Genomic DNA, 24780 nt, shown 5'->3' on the forward strand with positions numbered 1-24780 from the left:
TGCTACTCCTTCTTCTTCAACGTTCAGCTCCTTCCTCCGCTCACCACTGCCCAAATCACCATCATCTTCTTCTTCGTTCCATGAATGTCGCCTCCATCGACCAACCAGTCCACCAGCTCCACTGTCCCGTCCAGCAGCTCGTCCAAACAACCAGTTTCATCTCCATCGTCGTCTTTTCCGATCCCGTCGAGCTCCATGTTCAGCAGTAGCAGCTGCTGCTGCTTCACCGCCTCCATAGCTGCCCTCCTCCATCGAGCTCCAGCTAGGCGATGCAGTAACCGCCCTCCCGTCGTTGTTGCTGCCTTCTGCTACGTCCAACCATGGACGACCACCAAAACAGCCACTGCTTCATCTTCAAACGACACCAAACGACCATCTTCTTCGATCGTCCGTTCGTGGTCATCTTCGGCGTCGAGTTATTTTGGTACGATAATTGTTTCCGGGCAGATTTGTTTTCGTTCGAGTTCATCGTCGTTCTGATCCGGTTAGTTGGTTTAACAAATTCATGTTTATCGTTTTTTTATTTTCTTCAGTATGTTTCATTTTTTCTTGTTTATTTTTAGGTAGAAATTGTTAGTTTAATTATAATGTTGTTAGATTTAAGTTGAAGTTCAATTAATTATTTCTTCAGTTTGTTTTTATTAATTTAAAAGGATTTAGTTTTAATATAGAAATATGTTAGTTTGATAACTTGAATCCTTCGTCTTGACTGTAATATTGTTAGATTTAGTTTGAGGTTCAATTGGTTATTTAATTTAGTGATTTGAATCTGTTTATTTGTTCCGTTTAAGCTTAATTTGAATTTAAGCTCAATGATTTGAATATACTTGTTTGTTATTGTTGCTGAATTTGAAAGTAGATTTGTTGTTTAAAAATATTGTTCAGTCAAAATAATTCCAGTTATTTTTTTGTTGTTCATCATTTAGTTTGAATTTGTTGATTGAATTCGATTAGGAATTGGTTATAGCGGCTATATTTTGGTTAAAATTGATAAGATGAATTGGTTATAGCTGATGGGGGTAGAATGGTCAATTGCAGTATTTTCAGGGGTAAAATGGTAATTTCAGTAATTTTAGAGGGGTATTCTTGGAATTAAAAATTTGAACAATTATTTAATAGGAGTGCTCTGTCCACTAAGTATTCGATAATATTAAAATAATATTAAAATAATACGTAGTGGGGGACAAGACATAATGGTGGAGAATTTTTACATTGTTTAATATAGTGGGGGACAAAGCATGCGGTAGTGGGGCAATAAGTGATGTGTTAATACATTGTTTAATATAGTGGGGATAAAACATTAGGTAGTGGGAAATTAAAGGGGGATGGGTAGAAGATAGTGGGATTTAATTTTAAAATGCTGAAAGTTGGTAATAAATAGAGGGGCTGGATATTGAGAAAAGGAAAAAAAAATCCGAAAATAGAGAGGGGATTCCGAAAATATTGAGAGAAAAGAGGAGATTTTCAGAATATTAAGAGAGATTGGAGAACAGATTATGGAAGGAACTTTGAGAAAATAAAAACATTCTGGAAATAAAAGGAGAGAGTAGTATACATCCGATATACACTCTGAATACACCCGATATACACTTTGAATACACTCGATATACAATTTGCATACACTAGATATACAGAGGGGTCAAGATTTAAGGGTTAAACATTAACTGGTCTTTCAATCTAAAAAGATTCACTTTGTTTCTGCCCATTGATTGTTGTTGGTGTTTCAGGATTTTCATTTGATTTGTTTCCTTGAGTTTGGTTGGTTATTTGCTACTACTTCAGTGGTTGTTGCTGGATTTCTGCTCGGTTTTTTAAATCTGTTGCTGGGTGTTGTTGTTGTTGTTGTATGTTACTGCATTTCTGCTGATCTTCCTCTTCTTTTGCTTCCAATATCAGGTACACAACTGACACGCTGGTTACTGTAAACTGAAACATGAAGCATGAATATGAAATGAAGAGTTGAAGTTCTGAATTTATCTTAGTTATGTTCTGAATTTTATTTGTATATATACATTATTTAGCTTCCTCTAATCAGAATCATGTAGTTGTTTAATATATATAATGGAACATCTGACAGTAGCTTAGCGGACGAACTGTCTATGTATTGCCTAAAAAATAAATAAATGGTGTAGTAACTTTGTCCAGTTAGTTCGTTATTGTTGGATGATTATCATGTCTCAAAAAGCATGTTAGCTGATTTAGACTATTCTTAAACATTCAACAGTTAGCTCATTAAACGAATAGACCATTTCGGAACTTGTAGGAATATTGTTTAGCTAAATACTATTGGTTAATTTCAGCATGTAAATGATCTATGATTAAAATTAGATTGCCAAGTTTTTTTTTTAATTTGACAAACTGTGAGCATGCCTAGTATAATGTAACTAGGTAGTAACATGTGAATGAGATAGCCCAGGTCCAGTTTTGTGCCATACACGTTGGGCCTGGATCCACGTTGGTCAACGAGCTGTCCATATTGTGTTTACATTCTGATTTAACAAATTGCATTCGGAATCCGACTATAACAACTCGTAAGCATGTAAATAAATTAGGATCTTTTATCTTTCATTTTTAGAGACAAATTTAATAGAAAAATGTAGGCACTTTAGGATTATCTTTTAAAAATAATGAATGAGACGAGCCTCGACAAACAAGAATACACAAATTGCGGGGCCCTCAACGGATAGTTATTTCGAATGCTTAGATTTCGAGACAGGCCGCATAGCGAACTTTATGGCTTTTCTAAAAAAATAACAACGCGTTAGTCTTTAGGCGCGTATTTAATAATGTTATTTTCCTAAACTCGGGTGCACATTTATGTGACTCAAATCCAAATCTCAACGAAGTTGGAACATATCAAAAATTGCGGGTACATTTATGTGGCGCAATTCGAGATGCATTCTCACGACGTTGCAATTCTTTGAATAAATAATAACAAAGCGGTAAACAGTTAAAATTTGCACGTAGGTTCATAATTGTATAAAATCAGATAATCAAGCCGAATATGACAGTTGAGCGACCGTGCTAGAACCACGGAACTCGGGAATGCCTAACACCTTCTCCCGGGTTAACAGAATTCCTTATCCGGATTTCTGGTGCGCAGACTGTTAAACAGAGTCATTCTTTTCCTCGATTCGGGATTCAACCGGTGACTTGGGACACCATAAATCTCCCAAGTGGCGACTCTGAAATAAATAAATAAATCCCGTTTCGATTGTCCTTTAATTGGAAAAAACTCCCTGCCGCGTTCCTTTGCGGCGACGCGGGCGAAAAAGGAGGTGTGACACCACCCATTTGGAAAAGTAGTCAGTTAAAACTAAAAGGAAACGTGTCTTACCTCGCCCCACTGGGAGGGGTTCGACGATGTCCATTCCCCATTTGATGAACGACCATGGCGAAGTGACAGAGTGGAGGAGTTTGCCCGCTTGATGTATCATAGGTGTATACTTTTGGCACTGCTCGCATCTCTTGACATAATCTGTGGCTTCCTTTTTCATAGTGGGCCAGTAATACCCTGCCTGAATGATGCATCTGACGAGGGCTTGGTTGCCTCTATGGGCACCACAGTGAGCCTCGTGTACTTCTTCGAGCATGCGCCTTGTTTGACTCGGCCCTATGCATTTTTCCAAGGGGCCACCGAATGTTCTCTTGTACAGGTCGTGATTTATGAGGCTGTACCTGGCCGCCTACATTCGACGATTTTTGGCTTCCTTTTTGTCTTATGAGAGTGTTCCCTCCTGCAAATATGTCACGATGTGGTTGCGCCAGTCCTAAGTCAAATTTATGGAATGTACCTCGAGTTGGTCTATTGACGAGTGGAGGAGGATGACCACGTTTTCTTTAGTTATATTTTTGGTGGCGGCTGCTAGTTTGGAGAGGCCATCCGCCTCAATGTTTTGAGCTCAGGGTATCTGGTCGAGTCGTCATTCATCAAATTCTGGCAGTAGTTTGTGAATTTCTGCCTGATACTTTTGTAGCCTTTGCTCTTTGATTTGGAAAGTCCTTGTAACTTGGTTGACGATGAGTTGTGAGTTGCATATGAGGACGACTCGTCGTGCTGCATATTTGAGAGCTAGCTTTAACCTTGCAATTACGGTCTCATACTCGGCCTCATTATTAGTCATATCACGACACCGTATGGATTGGCGAATAACTTCCCCTATTGGGACCTCGAGTACGAGTCCCAATCCAGACCCCGATGCATTGGATGCACCGTTGGTGTAAAGGACCCAGAGGTTGGGTTGCCCAGAGGAAGTATGAGAAGCTTCCTGCTCGACCTCAGGCATTATTTTGGCACTGAAATCGGTGATGAAGTCGGCGTACCTGCGATTTTATCATTGTTCGTGGCTGATAAGTTATATCATGCTCGCTCAGTTCTATGGCCCACTTGGACAATCTTCCCGACAATTCGGGTTTATGCAGGATGCTCCGTAGGGAGAAAGTCGTCACTACCGATATTGGGTGGCACTAAAAATAGGGTCTAAGCTTTCGTGTAGCTATAACCAATGCTAAGGCCAATTTTTCGAGGTGGGGGTTCCTCGTTTCAGCGTCGACCAGTGTTTTGCTAATATAATAAATTGGGATTGCGTACCTTTATTCTCGCGGACCAGCACCGCACTTACCGTGACTTCTGAGACGGCCAAATATACTAAGAGGAACTCGCCGGGCTTTACTTTGGCAAGTAGTGGGGCGAGGATAGGTACGCTTTTAGTTATTTCAAGGCATCGATGCATTCTGAGTTCCACTGGAGCCCGTTGTCTTTTTTCATCACGTTGAAGAATTTGTGGCATCTGTCGAATGACCGCGAGATGAATCTTGATAGAGTGGCTATACGGCCAGTCAGTTTTTGCACCTGTTTCTTGCTGGTCAACACCTCAAGTATCCCTTCAATGGCTTTGATTTGATCTGGATTGACCTCATGCCTCTTTGTGATACCAAGAAACCGAGAAATTTGCCCGAGGTTATGCTGAAGGCGCATTTTTCGAGGTTTAGTTTCATGTTGTACCGCCTCAGTATACAGAAGGCTTCTTTCAGGTGATCGATGTGGTCTTCTTTTCTTTTTGATTTAACCAACATGTCATCGATGTAAATTTCCATTATTTTGCTGAGTTGATCTTTGAAAATCTTGGTGACCAACCTTTGGTACGTTGTGCCCGCATTCTTCAACCCGAACGACATGACTATGTAGTAGTACATTCCCTAATGAGTGATGAAAGTAGTTTTCTCTTGGTCCTCTTCCTCCATAAGGATTTGGTTGTAACCCGAGTAGGCGTCCAAGAAGCTTAGCAACTCGTGTCCTGTTGTTGCGTCGATGAGCTGGTCGATGTGCGGCAATGGGAAGGAGTCTTTTGGGCATGCCTTGTTTAGGTCTATGAAATCTACGCACATCCGCCGTTTCATATTTTTCTTTTTTACTATGAATACGTTGGCGACCCATTAGGGGTATTTTGATTCTCGTGGAACCGTTGACGAGGAGCTTATCCACTTCGTCACTTACGGCCTTGTTGATTGCAACATTGAATTTCCTTCTTATTTGCCGTATTGGCGGATAGAGTGGGTCGACGTTCAACTTATGAGTGGCCACGTCTTTCGGGATACCCGACATATCTGCATGGAAGAAAGCAAACAGATCGGTGTGGTCAATTAAAAACTTGTGAAATTTACCTAGTTTTGAGAGCTTATGTCCAATATAAGCCTTTTTGCTACTTCGTTGTTGTTTAGTTGGAAGGGATCGAGATCTTCTACCATTTAATTAGCCGCTTCCACGATGTCGGGGTCCTTGATGACGTCTGTTTGTACGTCGAGTCCGGTCCTCGACTGTGGAAATTGCTATGCCTCTGCGTTTGTTCCCTTCATCTATTGGGTGTGCGTACAATCTTGGGCAATACGATAGCATTCTTGGGCAGTGCGTTGTTTGCCCCGGATACTGAATATTCCCCATGGAGTAGAGAACTTGATTACTTGATAGAGGATTGATGAGATGGCCCTCATGGAGTGTATTCATGGCCGCCCTATGATGGTGTTGTAAGTTGTGTCTTGGTTAATGACATGGAATGTTGTTTCCAGGGTGATGCCCCCGACCAGAACGGGTAGCGTTATCTCCCTAGAAGTTTGCTCAACTGTATTGTTAAAACCTATTAGTGTTATGCAACACGGTATTATCTTGTCCTCGAGTCTCATTTTTGCGAGGACTTGAGGGTGGATAATACACATGCCGCTTTCGTCGTCTACCATTATTCTTCTTACATCACTGTCTAAAATACATAAAGCAATAACAAGAGCATCGAAATGAGGGAAAGTTAAACTGTCGGTATCCGACTTATCGAAGATGATACTGTCTCCGAGGTCATCGTACCGTTCGTGTGTGATCGACCATTTCAGTTTATGCGTAGTCGTGAACTTCACATGGTTAATCGTTGCTTCATCGCCTCCACCGATGATCATTTGGATGGTGCAAGCGGGAAAGGGTGGCTTTGGAGGTCCTTGGTATGGTTCGCGTCCGTGGGCAAAGTTGGCTCGTCCATGATCGCTCATCAATTCCCTCAGGTGGCCATGGTTTAACATTCTCACTACCTCTTGTCGCAGACTTATGCAATCCTCGGTTTTGTGACCCCGTTCCTGGTGAAATTCACAGAGGACGTTCTACTTCTGAGTATTTGGGTCGGACTTCATCTTTTGTGGCCATTTCACCTTCGTGCCGAGCTTCTCTAGTGCGTACACTATTAATGAAGAGGAAACACAAAAATTGTGAGCGGATAAGAGTGTAGGCATACCTCTTTCATTTCGTTGAGTCCCTATGTGCGGCATGGACGACCCTTCCGTATGTCGAGGAGGTGGTGGGACGGCTGTTCTGACGTAGGGCTGATTCTTTCTCGGCTGAGACGAGGCCCCGACTGATCCCTTCAACCGTCGTTACGACAATCTTTTCTCAATTCTGCTTGAACTAACATCAGCCGTTGGGTCGGACCGTTAAGGTCGTCCTCATCGGCTCTCACCTCAGTGCAATATGCATTGTGGATTTCTTCCCAAGTAGTGGGAGGGTATTTCATGAGCCCGCTTAATAGTTTTTTGGTTGCTCTCGATCCGTCCCTGCTCAACCCGTTCTAGAAGGCCGCTGCCGCCATCCCTTCTGATACATTTGGTAGGCTCTTCTCACCCTATTAAACTGGGCGAGGAAGTCCCTGAGTCCCTCGCCAGGCTATTTCCTAATGGCGAATATGTCATTCACCCTGGCTTCCGCCTTCTTAGCCCATGCATGGGCGGTGACAAACTTGTCGGCCATTTCCTCGAACGTTTCTATTGACCGTGTTGGCAGTTGTGAATACCAGGTTAGGGCTCCCCCTGTTAGGGTTTCACCAAACTTTTTCAGTAGCACCAATGGTACTTGCTCCTTTGAAAGATTGTTGCCTTTCACCGCTGTAGCGTAGTGGATGATATGATCTTCTGGGTCTATAGTACCGTCGTATATCTTCAGGTATGGTAAAATTTTGAAGGTTTTGGGAATGGCGTGTGGAGCCACTTCTTCGCTGTACAGTTGTTCGACGAATCGATCAATATCTCATTCTGGTAGTAACTTTGGGGCGTCTGGTGTCTTGTCGACCCTTTCTTGGTGTTCTTTCATCTGGTCGCGGAGCGCTTTGTTTTGTTTTTCATTTCTTCCATTTTCTTTAGGACGGCTGCGAGCGCATCATTACCTGCATCCACAGTGGGTTAAGTGTTACCTGTTTGAGGAAGGGGCTGCTCGCCAGTAGTTATTACGATATCTGCTTGCGCGATGTTTTCGTTCTCCCTTTGAGCAGGTCTGTCGAGTATATTGTTTAGAGTGATTGTCAGCCATTCTTCTAGTAGTTTCTTCACTGCTAGTGGTGCTTCTTCAGTTGTGGATGTGGAGTCTCCCTTTTCGCGTGAAGCCGTCATGCTTTCATGAGAGGGAGGTGAAATACTTCGCCCCGGCGTAACCTTTGGTGTCACATTCTCGTCGTCTCCCCTGCCATCTTCGTTGATGGTGTTCAAAATGTTGATAGTGACGCTTGCTATAGCTTTCAGTCTCGCATCTCCTTTTCCTGCCATCGTTAGTTTGTGCAAACGTGGAAGAGATGCCTTTTTTTTATGATCTAGAAAGAACTATAGTTTTAACTAAAACTTCCCCACAGACGGCGCCAAATTGTTTGAGCAAATAAATGCTAAACCAATTAGTAATAAGTTAATGGAGGTGAATCTCAGTTGAACTTAATAAATCCTAGATCAAATAGAACAAAACTCTCTTATAACGAGTAGAGTTTAGGAGCATTAAAAAGTGAACTTAATATGCTATGATTGACGAAATATGTAATAAATGCAAGAAATGACAAGGGTTATAGTGTAAAGGAATTGTCACCCAATGATTGTATGATTGGGTATTTCCTTTCTCTGATGACGTGGAAAAGTAAGCAGTCAATATGTGTATGGGATCTTGAGATTTATGAATAAAGGTTGAACAACATGTGCTTGAATAAAATGAATAAGACAACTCTTTCGTATATTCTTCGCTCAACTTTACTATATCTCTTAGTTCTCAAAAAGGCAGATCCCACTTTCTTTTCTATCTTTTACTATTTATAAGGGATATTCCCCAAAAAATCCTAAAAAGTACAACATAAAGAATATCCAATGAAATATTCTTTAGGCTTACTTCTGAATTTAAGTTATCGTTACTGTCTTATCTTAGCTGCCCGCTTCTAGTGTCGACTTTATGAGGACGACCTTTAGTCGTTATGTCATGGTCGACCTCATCTTTTGTCTTGCTAATTCTTTGTCGTGGTTACTAAATTTGGACCTATACAGTAATGTAATGGGATTTTGCTTTGTTTCTTTCTTTTTAACACAACACATTAAGGATTACACTTGCCACTAATACAAAAATTACTAACCCACAAGCAGAAGGGAAGGAAAAGGTAATAACAACAAAATCACATCACAAAAACAATATGAAGACGAGAGGAGCACTCAGTAATTTAATAATCAAACTAAGTTTGAAAAAAATCAATAAAGAAATAGGAGTAGTAGTAGTAGAGAAACGTGACATCACGAGCCTATAAGTTCGGTGCAATAATAAACACATCAACATACATTGACTGCTTTCTTTGTCTTTCATTCTTTTGTACTAATAAAAGATCACTATCCTTTTTGCACTTTCAGAAAACGTTTGGTAGCAAATTAAATCTAATAATTCGAATTTTGAATTAATTAATCATAATTTTGTAGTAATTCCTAGTTTAAAAACAATGATATGCGTTTTGATTTGGTGCAAATGCTTAATATTTTCAAATCAACACACACACTACTGTTCCTCAGCTAACAGCTTTACCCTTTTTATCTTCTCCCTCGCACTCAAAGTATGTATACATGAGAATTGAGATGTTCATCAAATTTATAAAATCTTTCTTCTGTCCTCTGCTCATTTTCTGTAAGTTACTTTCTTTCAATTCACCTGCATTTTACATTTTACACACACACACACACAAGAATATTACTTATATGAGTTCATGCATATAGAACAATGTTTGACATTTGACTTCTTATGCATAAGGTGGTCCTTTTGCTGTACAATTGCCAAGTTTGGATTTTTATTTTAATTGGTAGATCTGATTTTGAATGTGGGTTGGTGGGGTCTTCATTGTGTTACCTCAATTCCGGTTTACTTACCTTTCACTGAATTTGATTTTGCTCTGCTTGTTTGGTTGTTTAAGAAATAGTTTAGGCAATCTTGCTTAAATTTTAGTTCCCTTAAACAATATTATCTTCTCTTCTGAAAATCTTGATCAGGTTATGTGTTGATTCGACAGCTATTTTTTTGTTGTTGTTCTTGATAATTAAATGAATTCTTGATAGAAGTCAATGTATGTTAGATAAGTTTCTATTTAATGCAAGTGATGAATTTTCTGTCAGATTATAGAGAATTGTTATATTGGGATAATGTAATTTAGTTTTGTATCACCAGGTTGAGTACTACTTTTGAGAAATCAAAATGGAGGGAGGTGTAGATGCTGATGTTTTGCTTGAGTATGTTGAATTTCAGATTTTTCCAAGCCGGGGCAGGTTAGACTTCTGTTTTCTATTAAACTATTTTCAATCATGTTACAGTATAGTAGTAGTTCTTTATCTGACCAAAATGTCATAGGGTCCTTCATTGACCTTTGTTTCCTTCTTGTCTTCTTCTGGTTCTTGCAATTACATCTTTAAGTGGTTTGATCAATCTTTCACTCATTGTATTCTTTGGTCAAAAACTCAAAATAAAGTGTGGATAAGATCTTAAGGCTGACAATTTATTGGCCAAGTACAACTAACTAAATTGACCTGTTGTGGTCGTATATAGAGTTACTTTGGATCACAAATGAGCTTGTTCAACTAACAAAAATGATTAATGAACTCGACATGGATGCTAATTTGGATCACAAATGAGCTTGTTCAACAATTTTTTGAGAATGTTGACGCAGGTATGAGGCACGTACGTGCTATGACAAAAAGGTAGAGGCAGCATCCTCTGGGCTTCTGGAGCAATTAGTGCTGCATTCTCCCAAAATCAAATCTTTGCACTACAAAGGATCAGATTCCAGTTTCAAATTTAAACCTCTGGGAAATCTTAGTGATGCTAAATGGTTTACGAAATCCACATTAATCAGGTTTTAGTCAGACAGCATCATTTGCTTCAAACTAATTCTTTATTAGTTCTAAGTGTTCATATTCTCACACTGCAATTCCCTTCTTTTTTTCCCCCAAGATTTCTTCGTATTATCAGTTCATCAGATATAATCGATGTGGCCAAGGCGATGGTAAATGAAATATCACAGCTTGAAGATGCTCGGAAGTTTCACGTTTCTTTATATTCAAAGGTGCTTTATTTTTTTAACATCCTTTTGCCCCTTCAGTTATTTCATAGAAACATGTGACAAGCAGAATACTAAGCTCCTTTACTCTTTTAGGGTCCCCAAAATCATGTCGGGAATAGGGAAACAGGTTAGTTTTACTAAACTTATAGCAATTTTTACTTCTTTTTTTTAATTATTATTATTATTATTATTATTATTACTTTGTTTTGTACATTATTCGCCTGAGATGAGTTTATATGAAGTAACATGGTGAGTAAGGAATCATATAGCCCACCTCAACTTGTTTAGGACTGAGGTTTAGTTGTTGTTGTTGTTGTTATCCTTTTTCGCTTTGAATTATGTCTAGACTAGTTGGACTATGTTGGCTATGCAATCTACCCTTCATAGAATGTCCCACAAAAGAAAAAAGAACCGCAGAGCACGTTACATCCTTCTTTCTCTTATTTTCAGCAGGCAGCAACTACTCAAATAGTGCGGCATCAACAGTTGATGTAATTTGATCTCTCCCTGTTCCTGAGTCATCTTTTTTTTTTCTTTCTCAGAAATTATTGCTTATAGATGATTATATGATGTGAAGCTAACATGATTACTGATTTCTATCCAGGCTGATGATCACCCTTCTTCATCAGATGCCTCCAAGTATGTCCTTGAGACTCTTGAAATTTTAAATTCTGTAATTATTCTAGCATCTCCTAAAATCCTCACGGTTAACAGGAATGAATTGTTGCGCGCAATGGACTTGAGGCTCGCTGCACTAACAGGAGAATTGGCTGCTATTTTTGACAAAGTTGTTGGCACCAAATGCTCTTTTGAGGATATCACTAACATAGAAAAGTTCTCCTACTATTTTGGAGCTGTTGACTTAAGGTAAGCTACTGGATACGAAAGGCGCCTGAAGCCAGAAGGGTTTTCTTTTTACCTATAACAAAATTATGTAGTAATTTTAATGTTCTATCACCATTTCTTTTCATTTCTATAAACTTTTTAGTTTGCTGTTCTACTTTGAGTGATCATATTAGGGAAGAAACTATTACCCTTCGATTCAATGGTCAACTAACAGAACTTAATAGTAAGAGGAAATTTGGAAGTGAAGTGCTCCAATGGTGAAGGGGTATTTTTGAATTGTCAATGTGTTGATCGGAGGTCTTCCCAACCTGTTCTAGTGACAGAGACTCATTTGGTTGAGAGGATAGACTCCCTTTGTAGAATTAAGGCGACTTAGCTACCCTTGCTCATACAAGGAAATTCCATCTTGAAGACCTTTAGTGCTTCTTAGTTTGACCAGTTTAGATTGGAGATTGTTTCTGCACAAATGTTCGTTAAGGAGAGACTGCAAAATTCTTCCTCCAAACTCTTCTGAAATAATGTGGGAGAGGGGGAAGAGTTCACTTGCTTGGGGCAATAGGACCTTGGAATGAAAAATTGAAGCAATGGATGTATTTCTTTTATATGCAGTTTAATTTGTAAATAGGCTCCTTCCACCTATCAATGAGCTGAAATTGAATATTCTCGAACCGAAATATGTGCAACTGGTAATGACCGATGATGTGCTGTCCATTTTAGGAACTGTCTGCAGAAGATTGTTGCATTGCAGCAGGAAAACATAACTGGTGCTTTTCTTGCTAAAGAACCATCTCTGTCTAACAACGATGTCAGGACTGAGAAAATTGGTCCAGAAGAGAGGGATTGTAAGACATCGAGAGCATCACAGTCAGATACAGCTGTGAAGTATAGAGCCTCGCCTGCAAAAGCTGCTCAGCTTGAGAGGCAAATTTCATCAGCAAGTGAGCAGGAACAGCCAGTGGTGGAAAGGAGTCGGACTCTTATAAGATCTGCATCACCAAGGAGGTCTGCATCTCCAATGCAAAGAGTCCAAATTGGGCGCTCTGGATCACGAAGATCCACTGCTTTAACAATAAAGAGTCTGAATTTCTTTCCTGCCAGGGAAAGGTCATTCTCTCATAAAGATGAATCTGCAAGCGATAATGATGACGGGGAAGAATGTGAGAAAACCTCAAAAAAATCTGAGAACAATGTACAAAGAATAAGCGTGCAAGATGCAATTAATCTTTTTGAAAGCAAACAGAGAGGTCAAACAGTAGATTTTCAGAAGACAAAGTCATCATTGAATGTCTCAGTTGCTAATAAAGCAGTATTGAGAAGATGGAGTTCAGGGGTGTGTGAACGTGCTAACCCTGTAAATGTTGCTTCTCGTGATCCAGTAGCTTCCTTAGCTGCCAATAAATTGGAAGATCATGAAATCGAGAGTGCTTCAGAAATGAATCCAGAGTCTCACCCAACTCCAGAAAGCTATGATGCTGAGGCTGCTGACAATGATTGCAAATCAAACACACCTCAAGAAAGAGCATCTAGTCCTGAGGAAAAGAGAGAGGAGTCTCTCCCTAACCAGTGTGAAGAAACAAGTGAGAAATTAAATGCCTCAGTTGAATGGACTCGAAAAAAGGAAGCAGAACTAAACCAATTGCTGATGAAAATGATGGAAACCAAGCGTACCAAATACCAGAACCTGGCACCTAGTGATTGCAAACTCCAACGTCTTTCCAACGAGTGTAGAGGTGGTTTCTATGATCATTACAAAGAAAAGAGGGATGAGAAACTTCGTGGTGAAACTACCAGGAAGCAAGGAGAGAAGAAAAAGCAAATTAAAGCACTACAGCAAAATCTTCATGAGAGAAAAGAGGAGATGGTCTCAAGAAATGCAACTAATGATAATAAAAAATCAAGTATAAAGAGAACACAGAAAGCAGTGAAGAACTTGTCTGAACCTGCCAATCCCAAAAGTAGAACTCCTAAATCTGCAGTCGTAAAGAAAGTTCCATTGAAACCTTCAACGTTGCCAGCAACCCGCAAGTCATGGTCATCTGCACCTTCACCAAGAGCTGCAGGGATATCACCTGCTAAAAGTCCTGCAGGTCCTACACCTACCCGCAGAATATCACAGCCGGTGCCAACCGCTACAAAGGTTGAGAGATTACAACCAAAGACCGTGAGAGAAACACAGCATGATACCAAAAAGAGCGTTAAAGGTGTAAGTGAAAAGAAGTTAGAAACTGTGACAAAAACTAGCAAACCTAGAAGATCCAAAGTTCAGCCTGCTTCTGAAGATTCTGCTTCCTCAGCGAAACCTAAGCTTAGCAAGGTGACAAAGAGAAGTAGCGTGGTGCCTCTGGAATCAAAGGAGCCAAAGCCTTTTCTTCGTAAGGGCTCAGGCACTGGATCTGGTCTTAGTCCAGTGAGAAAGGTTAAAGTTTCATCTCAGCCTGAAGAGTGTGTGGCGGACACTGTAGATTTAGTTCAAATGGAAGAGGAAGAGATGGCTTCTGTTTCATTTGATCCTGTTAATCAACTGCAGGATAGGGGTCTTGAAGATTTAGAAGTCCATGAAGATAAAGACTCTGAAGCTCAGGCAAAACCCCCCCAGATATGTGAAAACACAGAAAGGTTTGATAAGGTTACTCCAAATGACACGGATGATTTTGGACTGATTGAAGATTCTACAACAAAAACAAAGGTTGAAGGAGAACCAAACATCTCACCTAGTGCCTGGGTGGAAATAGAGGAACACGAGGATCAGTCCATTCCAAGTAATGGTGATTTCTGTAATAATGGATCTCTGGATGATGTTGTACCTGTAAGAGTCTCAAGTCCACGAGTTCGTCATTCTCTTTCTCAAATGCTGCTCGAAGACAACAGTGAAACTGACGTTATTGACTGGGGTAGTGCTGAGAATCCTCCAACCATGGTCTATCAGAAGGATACTCCTAAAGGTTTTAAGCGTCTTCTGAAGTTTGCTCGGAAGAGTAAGAACGATGCAAATTCAACTGGTTTTTTAAGCCCCTCTGTATTTTCTGAAGGAGAGGATGATTCAGAGGATTCTAAGATTCTCACTAAGAGAAGTTCTGACAATCTAGTTAAGAAGGCTACACGTCATGCAAAAAATGCTGGGCAACAGAAGTCGGCATCATCTGAAGTCTACGAGCTATCTGGTATTTTGTTCTTGCTTCACATCAATTGTTTTTTCAAGCCCCTCTGTCTTTTCTAATTGACTGTTTAAGTTGTCTGTTAATTTTAGTCATTGCACATATGCAAGTGTTAAAATGCTTTCAGATGGACTGTGGTTCATTTTGTTATGGATTTTTTGTGCATTATCCTAATTTGATAAACCTAAATGAACATTCTTGTTTGCAGCAGCAAATGGTATAGGCAGATTTTCTGCTCAGAAATTGCAAGAAAGCCATATCTCAGTTTCGGTGACTACAACAAAAGGTTACAACTTTTTTCTATTCCAGTTTGACTTACTTTCTTGCCATAACTTGTAACATTACATGATAATGATGCGTATGTTCTTTGTCCTTAATGTTTTGGTACTTTATGTTTCAGCAACAAGATCATTCTTCTCTCTTTCAGCATTGAAGGGGAGCAAACAGAATGATGCCAAACTTCGATGAGATAAATAGTGTGATTAAAAGTTGAAACTTGTAATGTGTTGCTTCTGAACATGGATAGTTTCTTTAGCTTTTTTTGCTTTTCTTGATCTTGAGCACAACTAGAGATACTTCAGTTACTTGGCCCGGGTGAGGAGAGGGGGTTAGGGGACAAGACCTAATAGAATGTATTGTCTCGTGCACATTGTAGATTCGCTGTTACAAACATATTTTCTTTTATAGTTTAAGTCCAACATTTGGTTTGTGATTTGAACACAGAAGAGTCTCTTGTTTATATTGCAAAAAAATATTACTTAAAATTTCCAGATTACATTTTTTCATTTAAATCACGCTTGGTTGTAGATTCTTTTTGGGTTAAATTCACCTTGAAAGAAGCTGATCTTGAACTTTTAACCTTTGAAGCGGGGCACCTGATCAATGGGCAAACCAAAAGTCAAAAATTTTGCCCAATAGAACAAAACTTGTTAAACTTGAAATTTTGCCTAATAGAACAAAACTTGTTAAACTTGAAATTTTGCCTATTGGTCAAGTAGCTGCTCAAAGGTCAAAAGTTCTAACATCAGAGTCATTTGTGAACTTAACCTGGGGGATTTGGCATATAGTAGCTTACAGTTATTCTCTCTTCTAATGGTTCAACCATCATCCTAGGAATATACCTCATCAAAATTATTTTCCTTAACAATAGCAAAAAATATTTAAAACCCTCCTCTCTCTTCTCTCAAAGCAACCATCATCCTAGAAATTAGGTTCCATTTCTTTCAGTAGTATCTGAAAAAATTTCCAAATATTTTTTAATTATTTTTCTAATTTTTTATCTGTATGTTCAAATATATATAATACAATAATAATTATATTATTTGTATATCACAGTGTATAACATCATAATAATGTTTATATCAAAAAAGTATGTTAAAATTTTATTTTTCTTCTTTGTATAACACATTTAAGATTGAAAACTCAAGTTTAAGACGACTCCACATGTGTATCTCCTATTGTATCCCGTGTATATCTCTATGTATATCAGCGATATCTCATGTATATCATGTGTATCTGTATATATCCATGAAAATTTGTGTTATATATACGATATACAATGTGATATACACAGGTGTCCTAAAAAAATTGTGTTGTATACACAATATACAAAGTGATATACACAGACGTCCTTAAAAGCCTGTGTGTGATATACACTGACGTACACGATATACAACGTGATATATACATGTCGCAGTTGGATTTTTAGGTCTGTTTTTTTTTTTTTACTTAAAACTAGTCTAAATCACTTCTAATCTTGCTCAAATTTTATATATAGCCTCATTTAGGTATTTTCAACCAATTTCAAGTACACCCACTCGTTTAATCTAAAAAAAAAAAAAAAAACAAAGTTGAAATGTATTTTTCTCTCTAGTTTTTACTTTTGATTTTCTCTGATGTGAGATCAACTTTACCTTTTCACTCTACTGATTTTTTACATAATCTGCAAGAATTTTTGCTAAACCATGAGAGCGAAAGAGAAGAAATAGAATACCACCTGAGGTAGTGAAAAAGAAGAGAAGTGAGCGGCGAAGAGGGGGAGGGAGAGGGGGAAGCACACGGTTTGGGTGCCAAATTGTTTGAGAGGGTATATAAGAGAGTAGTTTTTTTAGGATTTGGCTATATAATACCAATTGTTTGGGGTTGTCTACTTGTCTTTGCCAAACCTACTATAAGGCTAAAAAATAGCACGATATAACCAGTTTTCGGATTGGTTATTCAAAAATAGCCACCTTTTACCAAGTCAATGAAAAATAGCCACTATTTTTCTGCAATAGAGACCGGTTCAGCATAATATACTGGAGATTGGAGCACCGGTGTTCCAAACTCCAGTATATTATGCTGGACTGGTATACTTACTGGAACTCCAGTATATTATGCTGAAGTTCTAGTGTACTTATGCTGGAACTCCATCATATTATGCTGGAGTTCCAGCAAGTATAAGTATATGCTGGAGTTCAAGTATACTTATGCTGGAACTCCAGCATAATATACTGGCGTATTTTTCGGGTTTTGAACAGTGTTTTTGCTCAGATTTATCTTTATATAAAAAGTGACTAAATTTCGATTACTTTTGAAACTGGACTATTTTTGAACGACTAGTTGTAAATCTGGCTAATTTTGAATTTCTCCCTGTTTTCACCTAGTGCCATTTTATCCTTAACGTGTATAAATGGCCCATATCAACTTGGGCCTGTGATGCCCTTTACACTTTCCCAATTTCATACAAACTACCAGCTAAAACCGGTAAACTCCACTACCAGGTCCCTCCTTCCCAATCTCCGACCAGATTTTGCAATTGCCGCCCATCTCCATCTCCGCTTCCTAATCTGGCGATGCTTCGACACGGTTCACGACTCGTATCTAGGGCCACCACGATGAGGTGGCGCCGTCCATTTTCGACCGACCTGGCGGCGGAAGCCCCTGTAGATTCCAACTTCCTGGAGGCATGGAGGAAAGCAATTCCCAACGTAGAACCACCAAAGACTCCATCTGCGTTCATGGCCACTAGGCCCGCAACTCCATCATCCATTCCCTCAAAGCTTACAGTCAACTTCGTCCTTCCTTACTCTTCTGAACTCTCCAGTAAAGAGGTTGACTCCTAATTCCCTTTTAAAAATTTCCAATTTTTTTGACTCCTAATTTGAGCATTAATTAATACGGAGGATTTATATAGCTGACTAATTTAGGATTGAGGTTTAGTTGATTGATAGATGGATTAGTGTTGGTTCTCCCTACGGAAATGTGAAACACTAATACTGATGTCCGGAGATTTATTATTTTAATTTGACTTGTTTATGGTCTCTAGACTGTACCTGGACATATTTAACTTTTAGCTTTTTCTTACCAACGTTTTGGATTATTTTCTCTGTTTGCTTGATTATTTGGACAACGACAGAGCTTATATCTGACTTATCAATAGTCCTTTTCTATTTTTTCCTCTGATCAAAATCTATTCTTTCATCCCTACCATGTCTTGAAATAGAAATGTGGATTGGTAGTCTTTACTATTTTGGAGCTAAGGAGATGATCATAGCTTAAAGTTACGTAATTAGAAATGAGATTCCCTGGATAGGTTGACTTAGCTACTGATGCAGTAATAACATAGACAGCAGTCATAGCATTTTTTGAAGCGTAATTTCCATAGTTTCTAACATTTTTAGGTCTCTTTGCATGCTAGATTTGATCTTTTCTTTTGTCCTCGTTCTGTATTTTGTGCCTTTTTTTTTCTTTCTTTTTGCCTGCCCCTTGATCTCCTTTCTTTATTTGGGTTTGGGGTTATATTCTAGACTGCTGTTCACGCTTAGGAAGCTGAGTGAGGCAGCAAAGAGAGAATAGATTAGATGACAGAGACATATAACCTTTAGTGTAATCAATATTGACGATGCATTATCAATTATTTTATATACTCTTAGGTAATTTTTTTTTTTTGGTTGATGGCTGAGTTTTATTGCTATTGGTGTTTTAAATTTAATGCTCAGCACTAAATGTTAACTATCTTTGCATTTCAGTAGATAATTTATAAGTCATAAACTTGTATGCTGTCCCACTGCATGCGACTTTCTTTTGGACGTCCCAAAATGTTTACGATGTTACAATAATTGATATTTTATACAAACTTTTGAAGAATTCAAGTTCATTAAACTATACAAGTTTTAAGCTTTGTTGTAATGCATCTCTATTAAACAAAATTTTCAACTGCTACCTCAAGACTTTTTTTTTTAGAAGGTAACATATCCGGTATATTGATTACCTTCAGCACGAAGCTTGTGCTGGGAGCCAGAAAGGATGTTTAATGGAAAGAGTTGTAGAGTCGATTCTAAATCATCACTGTGGTCTGTTTTACACCAAAAATAACAACAACAACAACAACAGCGCAACAAAATCCCACTAGTAGGGTTTGGGTAGGGTAGAGTGTACGCAGACTTTAACCCTACTCCGGAGAGTTAGAGAGGCTGTTTCCGGGAGACCCTCGGCTTAGAGACAAGATCAGTAACAACAATAGAACCAGAAAATATATTAGCATCGTAAGAGAACACATAAATGGGAGGGCGATAATAATAATGATAATAATAATATATATATAAAAAGGTGAAACACAACAAAAACTGCTAGCAATCCTAGATAAAACATTATCAGACTAGCCGGTACAACGAGGAAAAATGCTTGACTACCCCCTATCCTACAACCCTAATGCTTGACCTCCACACTTTCCTATCAAGGACCATGTCCTCGGAAATCTGGAATCGCGCTATGTCCTCCTCCTAGTTTGAAAGAGAAAAAGAGTGAAGATGTGCAAAAAAAGATAACTCCTAACTAACCAGTCAAGTGAAAGGAGCCCGGTTACCCCATCTTCTGGAAAGCACTCTTTGAGCATGCTGAGAGAATGATTGACACTCACATCTCTTTCATTAGGATCGGGTTCTTGGATCAATAGAATTGGAAGAGGAGGATTAATCGAATATATAAGATAAACAAGTCAGGGATGAAGAAAAGAGGGAAGAAAGAATATAGTAATATTTACCTTTCCCAACTCTCAGAAATGGAGAAGGAATAAAAAATCATCTCCCCAATACTTCTTAGGCCAAAAACAAAAAGAAGAATTGCATTCTTCTTGATCTTCTGAAATATTATGTCTACCATCACTAATATAATACATTGTCAAATTTATATCTTAAATTATGTGCTTATTCAAACCTTGTCACTTAAAATGGGATGAAGTACTAAGCATCTACCTTGAAGGTCAAGTAGCTCATGATTTAGAGATGTTACATAAATTCAATTTTTTTTAGAAAAGCTTAACATGGTCGTAATTATGAAGATCCTTGAATTCGTTTGAGGATTCTTGGGATAGATAAGTTCTGCTACCATTTCACAATTCTGAATTGTTTCTAACTTCACATTTGGTGAATTGGCTGTGACAGTAATACAAGCTATATAATCACTAACACATACGATAAGATCACGATCTTATCTATTAAAGGTGAACAAATAAGGATCATGGAGTCCATGCTTAATATACTGAGCATACCTCTTGTTTTTCAGCTTGGCACTTGCTCATGAGTTTTTAGAAATATTTCTCCCTTCCCCTTTCACTCTGTCCATACTTTCACCAACCATAGCTTGGCGTGACAAAATTTAGGGAAGCTTGGTGTATGAGTTCTGTTCCGTAATGCTGTTGACTGCTTCTTTGGTCACTAAAAACATCTAATTATACTTCCTCTGTCATAAATATTTAATACCTTCAATTTTCAAGCTCATGGTATACTAAGGTTTGTCATGCGTGTCTACTAAGGTTTGTCATGCGTGTCTACATCTTACTGCTAAAAATAATGGAGTTTCAGCAAACATTTTACAGATTTGGCTTAACAGTCATTGAGTCTAAAGAAATGTTAAGAAATTCTTAGTTGGAGCTCCATTATTCGGTCTTGCATTTGTAGTATCGATTGCCATCTTGAAAATTCAAATGGGGTGACAAAGCTGTGGTACAGAATTAATTCATGATAGGTAAGCTAAAGTAGGGATGTTGGGAGGGACGAAGAGAGTTACAGATCCAGCCAGTCACTGCCGTAGTTGCACTCTTCCAAGTCCCCACTATTATGAGCCAAATTACTCTTCTAGGTAGTTCTCTCATTTGACTGCAGGCTCCTCAGTTTTGTTACCAAATATTTATCCTGAACAATCTCTTGTTCAGCCGTGTCTAGGAACGGGTTGGGGGTCTAGGCATTCAGAGATTAGCGATGGTTAATCGAGCTCTTTTGCAAGATGGATGAGGGATCTGCATGCGAGGAGGATTCTCTTTGGAAGAAGGTGCTTATTATGAAGTATGATTGCAGTCTAGAATGGTGGCGGAGATGTTGGCAAGATGGATGCTAGAAAAAAACAGATATGGGAGACTGTCCGTCTATTGGTCCATGTATCTTTTGATTAATATGGAGAGATGCATAAAAAAACTTTTGATGAGATTGAGGGTTAATACTAAAAGTCCAAAATACTCTCTTTCTCCGTTTTTTTTTCTTTTTTTTTTTTGTGTGTAAAGAAGAAATTCCATATTGTATAAAAAATGGCTTAGATTCCTAGGGTGCATAAGGCCTGCTTATAGTCAATATCTTTTATTAAAACCATCTTGGTCTACATAGAAAAAAAAAAGGAAAAAAAGAAAGAGAAGGAAAGCAGCTAGAGTAAGGAGCTTTCTTGCACAATATTCCCTCTAGTTGGTCTCACTTGACCAATTTGGAGTTTCAAGAAAAGAATTTAAATCCAGTCTCACATAGGAGTTAGTTTGAAACAGTTTTAAAATATCTGTAATTGACATGTGAGAAGGTTAGGGAAGTAAAGTAAGTTGGGGATGCTGCAATGGGAAGTGGGTCGAGAGAACTGGTGCTAAGGAAGTAGCTTCTCTTGATAAATTTGATATTCAGGGATCAATTGGATTGAAGGAAAATCTTTAGTAAATAAATTTAAGGTCCATGAAAGTTGTATACTTGAAACTTCTTATATTTTCATGTTGTATAATAATTGCTTTAAGCAGAAATCAGGGGGAAGTGTCCTTTTGAGGGGATGATTAGGTTGTTGGCAATCATCTATTCTTGGGTAAAGCGACTGACAATCTACATTTTCATTCGTATAATTTGGATTTTCTGTTGTGTCTTTTTAATTCCTTCGAGTGTTAGCATTCTACTCGAGAAAGACTTTGTGCAAGAGTGGTTTCAAAATAATAACAAATTTGGTGACTTTTCTACTTATTGTTATGCTACGAAGAATCACCAAATCAGTCTCTAAATGTTAAGTTCATTTCTGACTTTAGAGGAACATCAGTTTTTTTTCTTTTCTCAAAAGCATCTCTTTCATAGCTTTTGTGATAAACTCCGCAACAGTCACCATCAGCTCGGAAATTTGGTGCCATTATATACTTGGTTTTCAATTAGGCATATTTTGCTTAGGTGGTTATTTTCACAGATTAGTTGTTAACATATCGGAGCAGCTGACTTTAGCCCCCATTAAGTTTCAGATTAAATACTGGAACCAACCTGAATCAGAGTAAATTTGTGATCCAATGTCTCAACATGTGTCAAGGATGTGAGAAAGCTTGTGTCAGATTTAATATATGCTTATGTGCATAGACCTCAAGCTTGGTAATTCATCCTTTTAGCATTATATTCCAGGTTGACATGGTTATAATCCCCTCAACTACGGGACAGATGGGTGTCTTGCCTGGGCATGTGGCAACAATTGCTGAGCTGAAGCCCGGTGTCCTATCAGTTCATGAAGGCAACGATGTCTCCAAGTATTTTGTGAGTGGTGGGTTTGCATTTGTTCATGCAAATTCTTTTGCAGATATAATTGCTATTGAAGCCGTACCACTTGACCGCGTTGATCCCAATTTGGTTCAGAAGGGCCTGACTGAATTTACCCAAAAGTTAAGCACTGCATCAAGTGATGTAGAGAAAGCTGAAGCCCAGATTGGCGTTGATGTACATAGTGCGCTCAATGCTGCACTTACTGGCTAAACAAGCTGAGGTTTATGTTTGTCCTTGTTCAGCATACTTTCTCCTTCTTTCTGCCTGCTTGATTGTACCCTTTTGTATAAGCTTCTGGAAGAGGTATGGTACCTGTTTTATGCCTTGCATCACCTGAATAAATATGCCCGAGACAAGATACCCTTCATAGGCGTGGTTTGTCGCCGTAATCCTGAACTGCAGTTACGAGAATAGGTTTAGTCGAAATTGTTCAGTGGCACATTTCTGCTTGGGATGTCGTCTTTGCATTGCTTCCCAGTTCTCTTGCCGTCATAATTGTGTTAATTCATTTTTGTGTAGACGAAAAATGGGCTACTTCCTCACAGATTGAAGCTTAAAAGAACCTTTGGAAACATATATTTTACTACCTAATAAATGCCGTAGAGCAATAAATGTTCTTTAACTTTGTCTACCCAAGTCTCAGTTTGGTCATTCATGGGGCTTTCTTTTGCCAAGAATTAAGAGTAGATAATTCACTTGCTCAAAACACGCGGCTTTTGGACCTACCTAACACTTCCACAATCACCAACTACTATTAGCGACTCCTCCAAGTCCGACCTAATTGATTCATGAGGCTTGAATTAGATATAAGATCTTCATATTCCAGGTATGTAATACTCAAGAAAAAATGACACTGTATAGCCGCTGTAAAAAAAATAGTTGAAAAAATGTATAAATTTTTTGTGTATATATATATATATTGTATGTTAAATACAAAAATTATACAAATTATATATACTTTTTCGGCTACCGGATGTAAATAGTAGACACTGCCCCAATAAACCATCCCATATATATGGGCTTAAAATAAAGTAAAAATTGCACGGGGCGCCCTATTTGGTCGCCCCTATTTAATCTATACCTATCTTTTTTAAAAACTTTTAATTTTTACCCACTTTTTAAACAATTCCAGCCCCTTTTCTCCTTCTTTCTTCTGCTGCTGTTGGTGCTGCTGTGAAACTTTAGTTCATGGGATGATTGCCATAAGTATGTTTATCAGATTATTTTTAAAAAAATTATAAATAATTACGTAAGTTAGTAGACAATAATTTGTGAATATTTTCACGTACGGGAAGTTTAAGGTTACACTTAGTGATTCTTTTCATGATAATTCTGTTCTTTTCATGTTTATTGTTTTCAAAATTTATGATGTAGATACTGTTAGCAATTTGATTATTTATCTAGTAGGTTAGAAAGCTTTTTCAAAAACTTCAGCTTATATAGTGCTGAAGTTTTTACAAATGAACTAAATAACTTCAGCATCTTCTGCTGAAGTTTTTGAAAAAGTTTTATGACAAAACCAATGAATTCAGGACAAAAAAACTTCAACTTATTTAGTGCTGAAGTTTTTATAAATGAACTAAATAACTTCAACATCTTTTGCTGAAGTTTTTGAAAAAGCTTAATGACAAAACTAATGAATCCAGGACAAAAAAACTTCAGCTTATTTAGTGCAATTACAAACAAAAATTTCAGCAAATAGAGAACAAAACTTCAGCTACTATGCTTAAGTTCAGTAATTACAAACAAAAACTTCAGCAAATAAGCTTAAGTTCAGCATTTACAAACAAAAATTTCAGCACACTTGGTTCAACAATTTTTGCTACTTCAGGCCCGTCTACTAGAATGCTGAAGTTTTGCGTGATTGTCTTTGCTACTTCAGCCCCGTATGCTAAAGTTACGTGAAAAAGTGGGTACGCTTGCAATTTTTATTTGCAAAGCGAGCACAAGTTAAAACGTGACCAAAAAATCGGGTATAGATGCAAATTCCCATAAAATAAACACTAGGAAAAGCTGAGGACAAAAGTATGGGCTACCTATATTTAATTTAAGGGATTTTTTTATTTCTATACACTATTGGAAACTTTATTACCCTAAATGTTCATGTTTAGT

General features: G+C 38.2%; 2 protein-coding genes across 7 annotated transcripts; both read left to right on the top strand.

Moving 5' to 3' along the window:
* The first annotated feature begins 9355 nt into the window (after positions 1-9355).
* LOC104238717 (COP1-interacting protein 7-like) lies at positions 9356-15644 on the top strand. 6 transcript variants are annotated; one of them, XM_009793173.2, is made up of 11 exons: positions 9356-9445; positions 9980-10077; positions 10476-10661; positions 10760-10871; positions 10962-10995; positions 11319-11359; positions 11473-11507; positions 11583-11735; positions 12432-14875; positions 15078-15155; positions 15270-15644. In XM_009793173.2, exons 2-11 carry the CDS (start codon positions 10007-10009, stop codon positions 15335-15337), a joined length of 3222 nt encoding a protein of 1073 aa, XP_009791475.1. In that variant the 5' UTR covers positions 9356-9445; positions 9980-10006; the 3' UTR covers positions 15338-15644. The 6 variants fall into 6 exon arrangements, with proteins under 6 accessions (XP_009791475.1, XP_009791479.1, XP_009791480.1 ...); XM_009793177.2 differs by having other exon boundaries at positions 15081-15155; XM_009793178.2 differs by having other exon boundaries at positions 11322-11359.
* A 1920-nt stretch (positions 15645-17564) lies between these two features.
* LOC104238718 (ATP synthase subunit delta', mitochondrial-like) lies at positions 17565-23290 on the top strand. Its single transcript, XM_009793179.2, has 2 exons — positions 17565-17961; positions 22534-23290. Exons 1-2 carry the CDS (start codon positions 17704-17706, stop codon positions 22876-22878), a joined length of 603 nt encoding a protein of 200 aa, XP_009791481.1. The 5' UTR covers positions 17565-17703; the 3' UTR covers positions 22879-23290.
* The last annotated feature ends 1490 nt before the right edge of the window (positions 23291-24780 follow it).

Source organism: Nicotiana sylvestris, chromosome 5 (assembly GCF_000393655.2).
Source record: "Nicotiana sylvestris chromosome 5, ASM39365v2, whole genome shotgun sequence".
Lineage (NCBI taxonomy): Eukaryota > Viridiplantae > Streptophyta > Magnoliopsida > Solanales > Solanaceae > Nicotiana > Nicotiana sylvestris.